The 12,945-nt window shown below is 41.0% G+C and overlaps 1 protein-coding gene across 2 annotated transcripts in view; it reads right to left on the reverse strand.

Moving 5' to 3' along the window:
• Positions 1-865: 865 nt before the first annotated feature.
• The window catches only part of Tab2 (TGF-beta activated kinase 1 (MAP3K7) binding protein 2), a 51,902-nt gene continuing 39,822 nt past the window's right edge, over positions 866-12,945 (reverse strand). For both annotated transcript variants that reach the window (XM_029482453.2, XM_021174740.3), the window contains exons 4-7: positions 6,625-6,785; positions 6,326-6,419; positions 5,242-5,322; positions 866-2,700 (exon numbers count right to left, since the gene is read on the reverse strand). In XM_029482453.2, coding sequence (XP_029338313.2) covers positions 2,558-2,700; positions 5,242-5,322; positions 6,326-6,419; positions 6,625-6,785 — 479 coding nt within the window. In that variant the 3' untranslated portion in view covers positions 866-2,557. The remainder of the gene's footprint in view (positions 2,701-5,241; positions 5,323-6,325; positions 6,420-6,624; positions 6,786-12,945) is intronic.

A 12,945-nucleotide genomic window follows, 5' to 3' on the forward strand; every position in this document is an offset into this window, starting at 1 on the left:
TCCTTCAACCTGGAAGAGAGTGTCAGTGTCTTAGGATGGTGGCACACGCTCCTGTCATTTCTAAAGTTGGCTTCCAGACACTGTCCTGTTCAGGCCTCCTATTCTTTGGCAAAGAAAAAATTTCTCTCACTAGGTTTCAAAAACTCAAGGTAGGCCTTCACACACAGACCACGTCAAAGACGCCAGCAGACACACAGGACTTGGCTTGTCTCCAAGTCTGACTATGAGAGTTCCCTTCAGAGAAGCACCACCGTACACCAGGACAGTACACATCATGGGGCTTAGTAAACATGAGCTGACACCTAGGCCAATGGGCCCAAGAAGTCACGTGCTTTTGAACAGTAGGGTAGAATTTTTAAAAATTAAAACGAAACAAACAGCTAAAGTACACCATGAAAAGAAGGCACCATCCACTTTCTTCCTCAGGTGAAACCTGATCGATAAACCGGACAGCCAGACATGGTGGTGCACGCCTAGAATCACAGGGTTTGGGAGGATGAGACAGGGGACTACAAACTGGATGGTAGTCTGGTCTTATCTAGTGAGACTCTGCTTACAAGACCGAACCAGGTAACTCATCAATCAAGACGCCCAAAAGAAACCGGTCTACAGCAATGGACAGAACTCACAGAGGCCATGCTGGGAGCTCGTGAGAAGGGTCGGGTGTGGGGGTGTGGGGGGGAGGGGTGCTTCCTCCTGACTTCAGCCAGCTATGGAACACTATGCTGGTACAACTGTCCCACAAACTTCAAAGACAAGCCACAAAATCCACATTAGAATATAAGTTTTTTTAATTTTTATAAATAACTTATCTGTTACAAAGATAGTTTACCCAGCTAAATCACAAAACCATCAACTCAAGATATCCAAATTACGTTTTATTAATAAAACAAGTAAAAACTGATTTACCAATCTTCACATAGAACTGCAGAGGAAGCTGAAAAACAAGGCCTACTTTTAAAACACAATGCATCAAATGTACGAGTTTTGGGGTCCGCTGCCTAGTGACCTATGGTTGCCGTATCTCTTTCCATACTCACAGTGCAAAGCCGGAAGGCAAGGCTCTGACCTTTTTAACACTCATCCATAATAATCCTGTTTATTTAAAACATAGCCACTTGTGAACATTTACAGTGGGACAATCTACATTATTTCCTATTTTTTTTTCTTATATTTCAGCACTTCCCTTAGCCCCATTCCAAGCACTGATAATTTCATAATTCTTTTAAAATGCATACGGTTATTTTTTCTTGATTTCATTTAGTTATATACATTCCTGATCATATGAATATTTATTTTCCTTACAAAAATATATCATCAAAATAAAGAGATGTCTGAGGTTGCTTCAGTGTTCAAGTCTGCTTGTTTTCTTTCTTTTTTCCAGCTTTTCTTCAGTTGTCCTAAAGATGACTATGTTTTATAAATACACATGACTGTGCCAACAGTACGGCAGCCACACTTCTTCCCGGGAAGAAGAGGCTGCAGGAACGGCTGCTGAGGCTGCTTCTTAAAACTGCATTTTCTCAACAAGAGCCTCCCATGGAGTTCTATGGGATACCACACAGATGGGGCAAGATGGCAGTGGGTTTAAATACTTTCTGCTTTAAGCTGCTGGAGAAGACAAAACGACATGTTTGGTCACCCACTGCTCAAGTCAGTGTAGAGCGTGACCGCGACCGTCCGATATGGCTGCAGTGTTTCTTGCAGTGACTCACATGCAGCACCTGCATGTCTTCTCAGCACTGGCACCAAGGGACAAAGGACAGGAGGAGGAAGGGGAGAGGGAGTTATGTTGTGCACAGTTTCATTTCATTAATGCTTTCTACCTTATGGCATTGCTTTTCTCAGGTAAGGCTTAAAAGGAACATGATCGTGCTTACTAAAGGGAAAAAGGACATTAGTTAACAAAAGTCTATTACACTATACATATAGAAATATAAGAAGATAATGGAGAAATCAAAGCAGACGTGAGAGATCTGTACAGTAGGAGAGGCTTGGGGAGCGAGCGCACTGTGGATGTACAGACAGACACAGCTTTCCTTTTATCTCACACCTAAATGCTGGCTTCACAGAGACGTCCTCAGAAGGCAGAGGACAGGGCCAAAAGTACCCCAGATTTGTGGCGTTTCCCACGTCTACTGGCACTGTGTGGCAGCAGAGTTCTTAGTCAAACCTTGTTCCTTCTCTTTGTGTATGTAGTGTTTCACCAAAAGCTTTAAAAACACAAAAAGCAATCATCCTGTCCCTTCCTCCCGCCAGGATCAGTAGTGACAAGAGGGGAGGAGTCCTGGGGACACCTAGGCATTGACACGGTGGCACTGGACATGGTCAGGCAGCAGGCAGCCCGGTCTCTCAGGCCTTTCAGGTGATGAATCTCACTGCCCATGACATTAGATTGAGGTATCGTTAGCTCTGTGGGCTGACACTCAACACAGCACACCACTGTCTCGTCACACCTTCAACTGGACTAACTCCTGTGGCGGTGAAACACTTTCCCGATGACAGGCGACGTTCTTGAACTTTAGATGTGGCTTCAGAGGAAGGCGGGGCCTTTGGCTCAGAAATGCCGCGGCATCTCACACTGTTCACAGCGGATTAAGGCCGGGTGATTGAGAAACGTACAGGCAGTGCAGTTCCACTGAGCACCCTCCTCCTCCTCTGCGTCCTGGGTCTTTGGTGCTTTGATGGTGGACCTTTGATCTGTAAGGAAGAAAAGAAAAAACAATTTTAAGTTAAAAAAAAAAAAAATCACAAAATCTACCAAATGGTGACCAGATAAAACAACTGCTGAACTGACCATGCTTCCCCTACGGGGAGGAGCACCGTGACTCGTGACTCGACACAAACACGCCCATGGCCTAAGGGAGAACACTGGTGTAGCTCCAAGTGCAAGGGAAGGAAGGGTGAACACTCCTTACCATCCCCACTGACTGTCATGTCAGACTGTGAAGGGTCCTGCTGACTGTCACCAACCCTCCTGCCTTCTCCTGGGTGCCGGGATTCAGTGTGTGCTGTGACACTTGTTTTTAAACAACTACTTTCTAACATTTATAGTTTACACTTATGGCAGTAACAAGCTGAAAAAGTAAGACAGAGTCAAAAAAATCATTCCATTTTCTTGTTGTATTTTTAAACCTCAGACATGACATAAGAGAGCCCTGAATCTGGTTTAGAACAGCAGGGAGCCTTCTGCAGTGTTCAGTCCTTTGGTATACAGCTACCTGCAGTGGTCAGTCCTACAGCTCCTTAGATGCCATACACAAAAGTCACCACCCTCAGCAATGCCAAATGTTTCCATCTACCAAGTGTCAGCTTCTATTTAAATTTATAATCTAGTTAATTTGTTTTACATTTATGCATTTTGTGTATGTAAATGCATAAGTATGCATGTATCATAGCAAGTATGTAGAGGCCAGAGGCCACCTTGGGGAAGTTGTTTCTTTCTTTCTACCATGTGCAGCCAGCCTGGGGAGTGAATTTAGGTCATCAGCACCAAGAGCCCTTAGCATTCAACCTTCGTGTGGCTACATTTGAGTCACTGTTTGGATACAGAGGGGCCAGCCCCATTTCTGTGCATGTGGCGACTTGACTTTACTAACTGGTCCCGTGAGAGGAGGTGAGCACTGCCGCACCTTGCTTGTCCCTCTTCTGTCCCACTGCTGTGTGTCAGGGAACATGCTTAGGCCAGTACTGCACTCTTCTGATCACTGTACCTCTGTCATCCGCTCTGAAGTAGGAGTGAGCTATCTCCAGCTCCATCCTCACTCAAGGTGGCTCTGCCTATTTAGAGTCCCGTCTGAGGTTTATAATATTTTTCTCCTTTTTATAATGACATTGGAATTTGGTAGAATGTGTAGATTGGGGCTGAAGAGACGGCTTCGCAGTTAAGCATACGGGCAGCTTTTCTACAGGACTGAGGTTCACTCCCCAGCAGCCACATGACAGCTCACATGTTACAGGTGACCTGACACCCTCACACAGATACAACACACACTAAAACAAAACAAACTGTACATCTTAGATATTGTAGGTAATTCAACAGTATAATTTTTGTAATCCATGAACATGAATGTTTCTGATAATTTCCTTCTTCAGCGTTTATAATTTTGGTATAAAATTCTTCTGCCTCTTTGGTGGAGTTTACTCCTATTTTAACGTTTTGATTGTTACTGTGAATGAAACCTTTTTTTGGTATCTGAATTTCTTTTGCATAACTGTAAAATAAATAACTGATTTTTGTGGGATGAATCTGTATACTGCAACATTAATGAATCCACTAAGTCGTTTTTAACAGTGAATGCGTGAGACTATGACTAATACTGAATCTGATAAATACGACATTTTTCTTAAAACACAAATACCTATAAAGCTTAATTTATAAATTAGGTATATTGAAGGAGCAGTAACTCATAGTAAAATAGATTATTAACACTGTATTAATGAAAGCTATCTAAAATTTTACTTCTCTTAGGGCTAAAAGCAAATTATGCATCATAATTAGTAGTGACAATAGTGACCTAAATAGACATGCCTATATATTTAACTTCAGCCAGTCAGATTTTTGCACATAATTTCATTTGTACACATATCCTAATGCTTGGCTCAAATACACAGGCTTATTTCATGTCTTAGCTCTTTAATCCCAGCACTTGGGAGGCAGAGGCAGGCGGATTTCTGAGTTCGAGGCCAGCCTGGTCTACAAAGTGAGTGCCAGGACAGCCAGGGCTACACAGAGAAACCCTGTCTCGAAAAACAAACAAAAAAAAACTAAAACAAAACAAAAAAAAAAATTCTGTGACTTTCAATGTTGGAAAATGTTTCTAGATGATAATACTTTTTTGAAATTTACCTGGAATTCAGGATATATGACTACTCAGAATTATACAAAACAATGTTCTCAAAAAAAAAATGAATTTCTCTAAAGTGCCTGCCTTATCACTATTTACACATTTAAAGACAGTAAATTGTTGCACTTTGTTTTAGACCCAAACTTTCTATTTTGGGAGTCCACAATAGGTACGAAGGTCTCAAACATACTCTAAAAAGTTACATACGTCACACCTTTGCATGCTCCCCACCCCAGACAACAAACAAACAAACAAACATCTCCCTGAGGAGTCAGCCCATGTCAGAATGCCCACGCTGGAAACACTTCCCAAGTGGAAGGTTGAGAACATAAAAAATAAACATTTTCTAGGATTTTGCTTTCCAAATAGTCTCACATTTAATGGATGCACTAACCTTTGGGTTTTGGTGGCACAGGGCCTACAAATCCAATATTGTCATAAAAGTTATGAATAGCGCTGGGGTTAAAATGTGGTCCTGAAATATATAAAAAGGAAATATATCAATATTTATAGCTCAGAAATACTTGATTTTACTTTTTAAAGCAAGAAATTCTAAAAATAAGCAGAAGAAATGCTTTAGATGATACCTGCTTAATTTCAAATTATATATAAGACTTCAAAAGCCTATCTCAGAACATAGATCTAAGATAGTGCGCATAAACACAGGCAAGTGATCAAGTGGGAAGGAGTGAGGTTAGCACTGTAAGAAAGAATCAGCAGCAGACCCCTGGTTCTCCGTGACAAGGTAAAACGAAGGCGTAGTGGCATTTTAACATCAATTAAGAAAGGTCCATCATCGTTCAGTTTAATGGATGCTCGATTCAACACAGAAATGGGACTCAAGACTTTTTCGTTACGTTTCTTTTTTCTACTTAAATTTTGTATATTTCTATCCTCCCTCCCCGCCCCACACTTCAGAATTAGGTTTCAGTGATAAAATTTCATTTATGTTTTCTATGGAACTGAGTGGAATCTAAGTATTTTTTACTACAATAAGAAATCAATGCTGGTGACTAATTGCTTGAAAAGTATCAAGTCCTATCACTGTCCATAGACTATAACATACTTTTATGTCACTTTTCTATTTTATGAACCAAGACAGTGCCAGTGATATGAGGACACACAATTCTTGAAAGAAGAAAGGGAAAGGGAGAAAGCTACATGGACACATCCTTACGAATACATCCTGTACGCAGTCTATACCCACAAGCCAACCCTTTGACATGCAGCTAGAAAGACAAGCACTGTCTTCCCTTACCTACCACAGGCTACAGCAGAGCTACAGGAGAGCTAAAGGCTACTGCCGTGTGTTTGCTTTTTTGACCAAGCACATATTTACTGAAGGCGAAAAAGTCAACTGTTCTTTAGCCCTTTCTGGCTCCAAAGCTAAATACTCTGAGACAGTGACTGGTAAGCCACAAGAAAAGACTTGGCAGATCAATTCAATGAATTTCAGCTGAGAATGCATTGAACCTTACCTCGGGCTTGAAAAAGATCAATTTCTTTGGTTAAGCAGTCAATGTCAATCTGGAGTTGTCTATTACAACTTCTCAACTGCTGCATTTCTTCGAGCTGAAAAATAATTCCATATAAAAAGGTTTGTATTGAATTCTCACGTCATCAGTGAACAAAGAATGGAGTTGGCAAGGGGAGGTAAGGACAGAAAAACAAGCATGAACTAAGAGCATCTGCAGAAAACTAGAGCAAGCCTTTACACTGTGGCAGGCAGCCTGCTCTCCTGATCGAGCACAGGCCAGGGTGGATGCAGAACACTTACTGACGGTATCTGGGAAATGGAATTTGATCTCTTCAGGCGCCTTCGAGTTAGATTATTTTCCATCTCATTGACCTCAGATTTGAGTTTATCCAGCTTTTTCTTTTGCATCTCGAGCTCTCTTTGAAGCCGTTCCATCCTGGCCTTCTGGTGCACCAGCAGGGCTGCAACAAGAGCATATGCGTGAGGACCCGCCCACTCCAGCAGCGACCTCTTCAGCAGACAAGCATTTCTGGGACAGTCTGCCAAGAACCCTAGAGCTACATTACAACAAAACATTGGGATGCACTTAAATTTTCAAAAATCTTGACCTGGAAACTTTTCATTACTTAAGCAAATATTGCCCAGCTAAAAATGTTTTCACAGTTTGAATGAAACCTACACTACTATGGCTGAAGACAGTAGTCTGTTACTTTTTAAAAGATCCTAGCTTACTAAACTAACCGAATTTGCTCTTTCAGTAGTTCACATCTGACTCGTGGAAAGGACAAACCTCTTTCCTCCAGTGTGACACCACGGTCTATATTCGAGATATTCTAACATGATCATTTTACAGACATTTTATACGGGAGTATGGAATGGGGTAAATAATTTTGATTATAACAAATAAGAATGACTTCAAACCACATGAATATTAACAAACTGCCCAAACTTCAAATTAAAAAGTGCCATTTAGAGTAGCAATAAGTCTTATGACATAAATGCTGAGCTATCTGGAAACGTTCATCAAGCTGTCAAAATTGATGTCTCTCCCTGGGAGCCAGCCCTGAGAAATGGAAACCTTGTCTTTTAGGACACTGGATTGGAAAGACACCTTGGATGATGCTACCCAGAAAAAAATAAGCTGATGTGAGAAAGTACCTCAAGTCTGCAGTATTTTTAGTGCTTCCTATGTTCAGAAATGTTTGGATACACACAAATACTTGCCATCGTATCACACTGCCCCAAATATCCAGTACAGTCGCATGCTATGCAGGCTTGCTATGCAGTCAGTAGGTCTACCAGGGCCTAGATATGCAGTAGCATTACCATACTGGTCTGGGCACTCCATGTAATTGTATGATAAATGGACTGGCTCCATGGCACAGTTTTCAGACTGACTCACTTCCTGCATGTTGTTTACCTGTTCAATTAACACAGGAACCCCAGGGGCAGGCAGAGTGTGTGGAGAAAAGTCAGCATCTGAAGAGTGCCGGTTAAAAAGGTCCCCAAGTGAAGAAAAAGAAAATATAATTCTACAAGATAATGGAACATTTGTTCACCTAACTAACCAAATCATCAAAGAGTACAGATGAATAAACACATTTTCAAAGTTTGGGAGAATGTGCAAACAACAGGCAGCTGCTGATATATAGACAAATATATGCTGATATCATGACAAATGACAAAAAGCTAAGTCTACAGAAAAAACCACACAGCAACTACGGTGAAGGGAGAGAGAATGCTGGAGACTGTGAAAGCGAAGTAAAACTCAAGTACTAGAAAATAGAAGAGAAATAGGAAGTACATCTTCCAAGAAGTCCGCCAAGGTCTTGGAAAGAATGCCCAAGCCCAGTGAATCATCTTTTCTTCTCTGTGTTTCCTCTACCGGCCGCGCTTCAATCTACACGGAAGCCCATTCTTAAATGCCAACATGCTAAGTGTTTAGGGATTATAAATGAAAGGAATCGAGATGTAATATCTAAATGAAATACCCAGTTTCTAAATTAAAATAACCAAAAGAAAAATAAAGAATGTGTGTTTAAACCTATTCACCAAGAAAGGACATGAAAGACATAGAAAACAAAAAAATTGACAAGAACAATAGGGACACAATGCACAGGCAATCCCTCACCCTGTGGAGCTCACAGAAACAGGGCGACTAGGGCAAGAGAAGATAGCAACATCAGGACTCCAGAGAACCTTAAACAGATGAAAAAGGGTGTGTGTGTGTGTGATACTAACACATTCAGTGCTTTTAAGTCTCCTTGTCAAAGTTAATGAAATAAAAGTAATTTAAGCATGCCACCCCCTACTGCTGCTACAAAACTGCAACGGAAGCTGTTGGTTACCGGGGCTGTCCCAACACTGCTTCTGGAACACAGGAATCCTAGAAGAAGCTGCCAGATTCTGAGGGACACAAATGTCTTTTAATTTTATTAAAAACTGTAAAGACATTTCCAAGTTTTATAGTGTAAATTTTAGGCACTAAAAATAATTCCTAGTTCTTACAGAAACACAAAACTCAAAACTACTAGAAGAGAATGCACTTATTAAAGACTATTCATTGTAAAATGTTCCAGGTATTAATGATTATAATGATTTTAGATTTATTTTTTTAAAAAGATTTTTGTCACTAAAATGTAGCAAGCCCTTATTTCTCAAGTTTAAAATTTATATGATTTAATATGCCTAAATTAGGTATATGACTAAGCCATATTCAAGTTAGAATGAAGAAAGTCCAATGTCAGCTTTTAAAATAAATCTAAATTCTCTGGACAGCAGAGATTGTATCTGTTTTATACATTCTGTGTTACTACTAGACATCTACTTGGTGCCTGAATTACAGAAGATTCAAAGATGGCAGCTTTTAAAAGCATCTTGTTTTCATTTGTTTTTACCATTTTTAAGGCTAGTTGAAATAAGATCTTGCAGCAGGGCCTGTATTCAAGCAACAGACACAACAAGGAAACTGAGCTGATGCAGAAGCTCTGTACCTGAGCCATCCACATCATTTACACTCAGTACTGACAAGACATGAGCACTCTTAACACCACTGCTGTGGCCTCTGCGAGGCACTCACTTGTTGGCATTATTTGCACATGCAGTTTTACAGCACTGAGGTACAGACACCATCTAAAGCTTACTTCAGAGCCTGCTTACAGCTTAAACAGATCTCTACTTTCAAAGGAGACACACTGCAGTCTTCACGTTTGTGATGGAATGTCATGAAGCTAGTTCCTTGTGGCTTCAAGGAGCATCACCATAACCAAAGGCAACATTTCTGCTGTCTGCTTTTCTGAATTGTGGACCAGGAAAAGGTTTTCTAATTATGATATAAATGCCAGAAACTCGAAGGGGAAGAGACCAGCAAATGTGAATACACAAAAGTAAAGCATTTACACCATTAGTGAGCACAGTAAAAGGCTCAGAAAGTTACAAGAAAGTAGACCAAGTCCCTTAATAACAGGCATGCTCACAGAATAAGCATGGCCCCTCCTGAAGACACTCATGTTCCCTCACTGACGAGTTAAAAACCTCCACACAGAACATTTCTATGACAGAACAAGGAAGTATGTTCTTTGCAGTCATCTACTCACTCGACAGAGGAGAACACTCTGTGAACACTACTATGAAAGAGCTCTATGTTCATAAATGGGGCACATGGACTGACTAGTCAAGAGGGCTAGGAAGCCTCACATAGAAAACGGCCACATTTCTTGTGGTAGTCGCATGGTGAGATACAGAACTGCAGTTTACTTAGAGCTGGGTCTGGCTAAGGGACCTGCTTTACCAAAAGAACTCTCTTACCCCTCCCCCCCCCCCCCCCCGCCACCCCCTAGCGTGACTGATCTGCTAGCATTTCTCTTGTCACAGAGCAGAGATGAACTTTTGCTATCTGGTTCTTGGGTGGAGATGGTGCAGAACAGACCCCACCAGCTAATCTAGTAATGACATGCCTATGAGGCAGGGAGAGCTTGAATTCAAAGCTTATTTGGGCATTATAGATAAAAGACCTATATCAGAAAAAGAAAAAAATATAATATAATATTATATATATGCTTATTTGCATAAGCATATCTCTGGTTTATTTGTGATAATATCTAATATCATATAAACATTACATAAACAGCTGTTATACTGTACATTATACTGTACATTATAAGCTGTTATACTTATTTAGTGAATAAGTCTGTATGTCTGCCGTCCAGATGCAATCCTGATTAAGTCCAATTTATAAACTAAGGTTAGATGTGACTTAACCCATATATTTACAGATATACATGTGCATAGTATGTACTAAAAATGTGCTTTTATGTGTGTATATGTAGTTGTATGTATATATGTGTATATATGACTGACTATAAGGAGAAAGAATGTTAATAGAGATTGTATTTAACAATTAAGTAGATAGAGGTGGAGACATATTTACTGTATCTTTTTAAATTTGCATACTACTTTTGTAATACTTTTAAGATACCATTTTTCTTTGTTTTTTTTTCAAGACAGGGTTTCTCTCCGTGTAGCCTTGGCTATTCTGGAACTCACTGTATAGACCACTTGGCTATTCTGGAACTCACTGTATAGACCAGGCTGTTCTGTAACTCATAAATATTCACCCACCTCTGCCTCCTGAGCAATGGGATTAAAGGTGTGCACCACCAACGCCCATCAAGGCACCAGTTTTAAGACATAGCTTGCTAGGCAGAGCTCTCCAATGGTGGGACATGCTGCTCCAGAAGGTAGCTGCTAATAGATCTACAATCACTGGGGCTACTGTCTGATGGTGCAGGATGGGGAATTAGACTGGTAACCCTGGATACAGAGTGCTGCACATTTAAGGAGTCTTTTAATTCTAAGAGTGACACCAAACTAATAATGGTTCCTTTAAAGAATGGAAGAGCCGACAGGTGGGAGACTCACTTGAAAAAAACAAATCATAAGGATTTTGATATCAACTTGTAATTATTGAGATGATTATTTAATAATGTGATTACAGTTAACATAAAACAAAGTTCTATGGGAGGCACTTCATAAGATTAAACCAATTTAAAAGCTGTAATTTAAATTTTATTTCCTTTTGAAAAAAAAAATCACTGACTTTGTATGCCAAGCAGAATTATTAACTCTCCATAGCAGTGCTGTGACTTGGAAGGAAGTGCTGGTGAGAAACGACAAGGAATGAGAAACATAAAACTCAATCAACTTTTTAATGCACAAGTTTTTTAACTTGAATTTCTTATATTTTGGTTGTGAGCCTAGTCTTTAATGGCTGAACCATTTCTCTAGCCCACAGACTATATGAAGCATGAAGCTCAAGAAGGAGGAAGACCAAAGTGTGGATACTTTGGTCCTTCTTAGAAGAGGGAACAAAATACCCATGGGAGGAGATACAGAGACAAAAATGTGGAGATGGAAAGGCCATCCAGAGACTGCCCTACCTGGGGATTCATCCCATATACAGTCACCAAACCCAGACACTGTTGTGGAGGCCAACAAGTGCTTGCTGACAGAAGCCTGATAGAGCTGTCTCCTGAGAGACTCCACCAGTGCCTGACAAATACAGAGGTGGATGCTTACAGCCTACCATTGGACTGAGCACAGGGTCCCCAATGAGGGAGCTAGAGAAAGGACCCAAGGAGCTGAAGGGGTTTGCAGCCCCACAGGAGGAACAACAATATGAACTAACCAGTACCCCCAGAGCTCCCTGGGACTAAACCACCAACCAAAGAGTACACATGGAGGGACTCATGGCTCCAGCTGCATATGTAGCAGAGGATGGCCCTTGGTCCTGTGAAGGCTCTAAGCCCCAGTGTAGGGGAATGCCAAGGCCAGGAAGCAGGAGTGGGTGAGTTGGTGAGCAGGGGGTGGGGGGGAGGGGATAGGGGATTTTTGGTGGGGAAACCAGGAAAGGGGATAACATTTGAAATGTAAATAAAGAAAATACCTAATTTAAAAAAAAAGAATTTTTATTTTAGGCTCAGTGAAGGCAATCAATTGCTCAGTAAAATCAATGCTTCTGTTGGTATTAACAGGATGAGAGAATCACAAATATGGCTGGAGACAAGACACTGAAATCAAATTATTAAACTATGATTTATGTGTGTCCCTCAATTATTCCTAGAGAGGTTGCTTGGAGAAGGGAGACTGAGTGCTAGTCCGCTGAGCTTCTGTCACACATAGTATGTACCTTTCTTTTCCCTGTGACAACAGTCTTACTGAGGAGTGTCAGCCCAATGACAGCATGCCACTGTGGGGGAGGAGGAGATAGCCCCTTCCTTTTCAGCAGCTACTGCTTGTAGTGGTCTCCATCAGGAGGGAAGAGGAATGTAGCTTATAGCTCAGCGGGTTCTCAGCAAAGTCCAAACACTAGGAACAGTAATAAGCACAGAGGCACCAAGGGATGCCTTTCTTCTAGGTTTATGGCAACCTGGAAAGACCCGAGGAGCTGGACTGATCAAGCGAGGTACTGGCTGAAAGGAAAAAGAGGGGCTCCGTGGGCAAAGCACTCGTCACATTCATAACTTGATAACCTGAGATTGATCCCCACAAGCCATGTAAAGGTCAAAGGAGAAAACTGACTCTGAGTGAATCCTCTGAGCTCCACTCAAATGCTGAAGTACA

The sequence above is a fragment of the Mus caroli genome, unplaced genomic scaffold (assembly GCF_978045245.1).
Source record: "Mus caroli unplaced genomic scaffold, Mus_caroli_1 scaffold_9, whole genome shotgun sequence".
NCBI classification, from domain to species: Eukaryota; Metazoa; Chordata; class Mammalia; order Rodentia; family Muridae; genus Mus; species Mus caroli.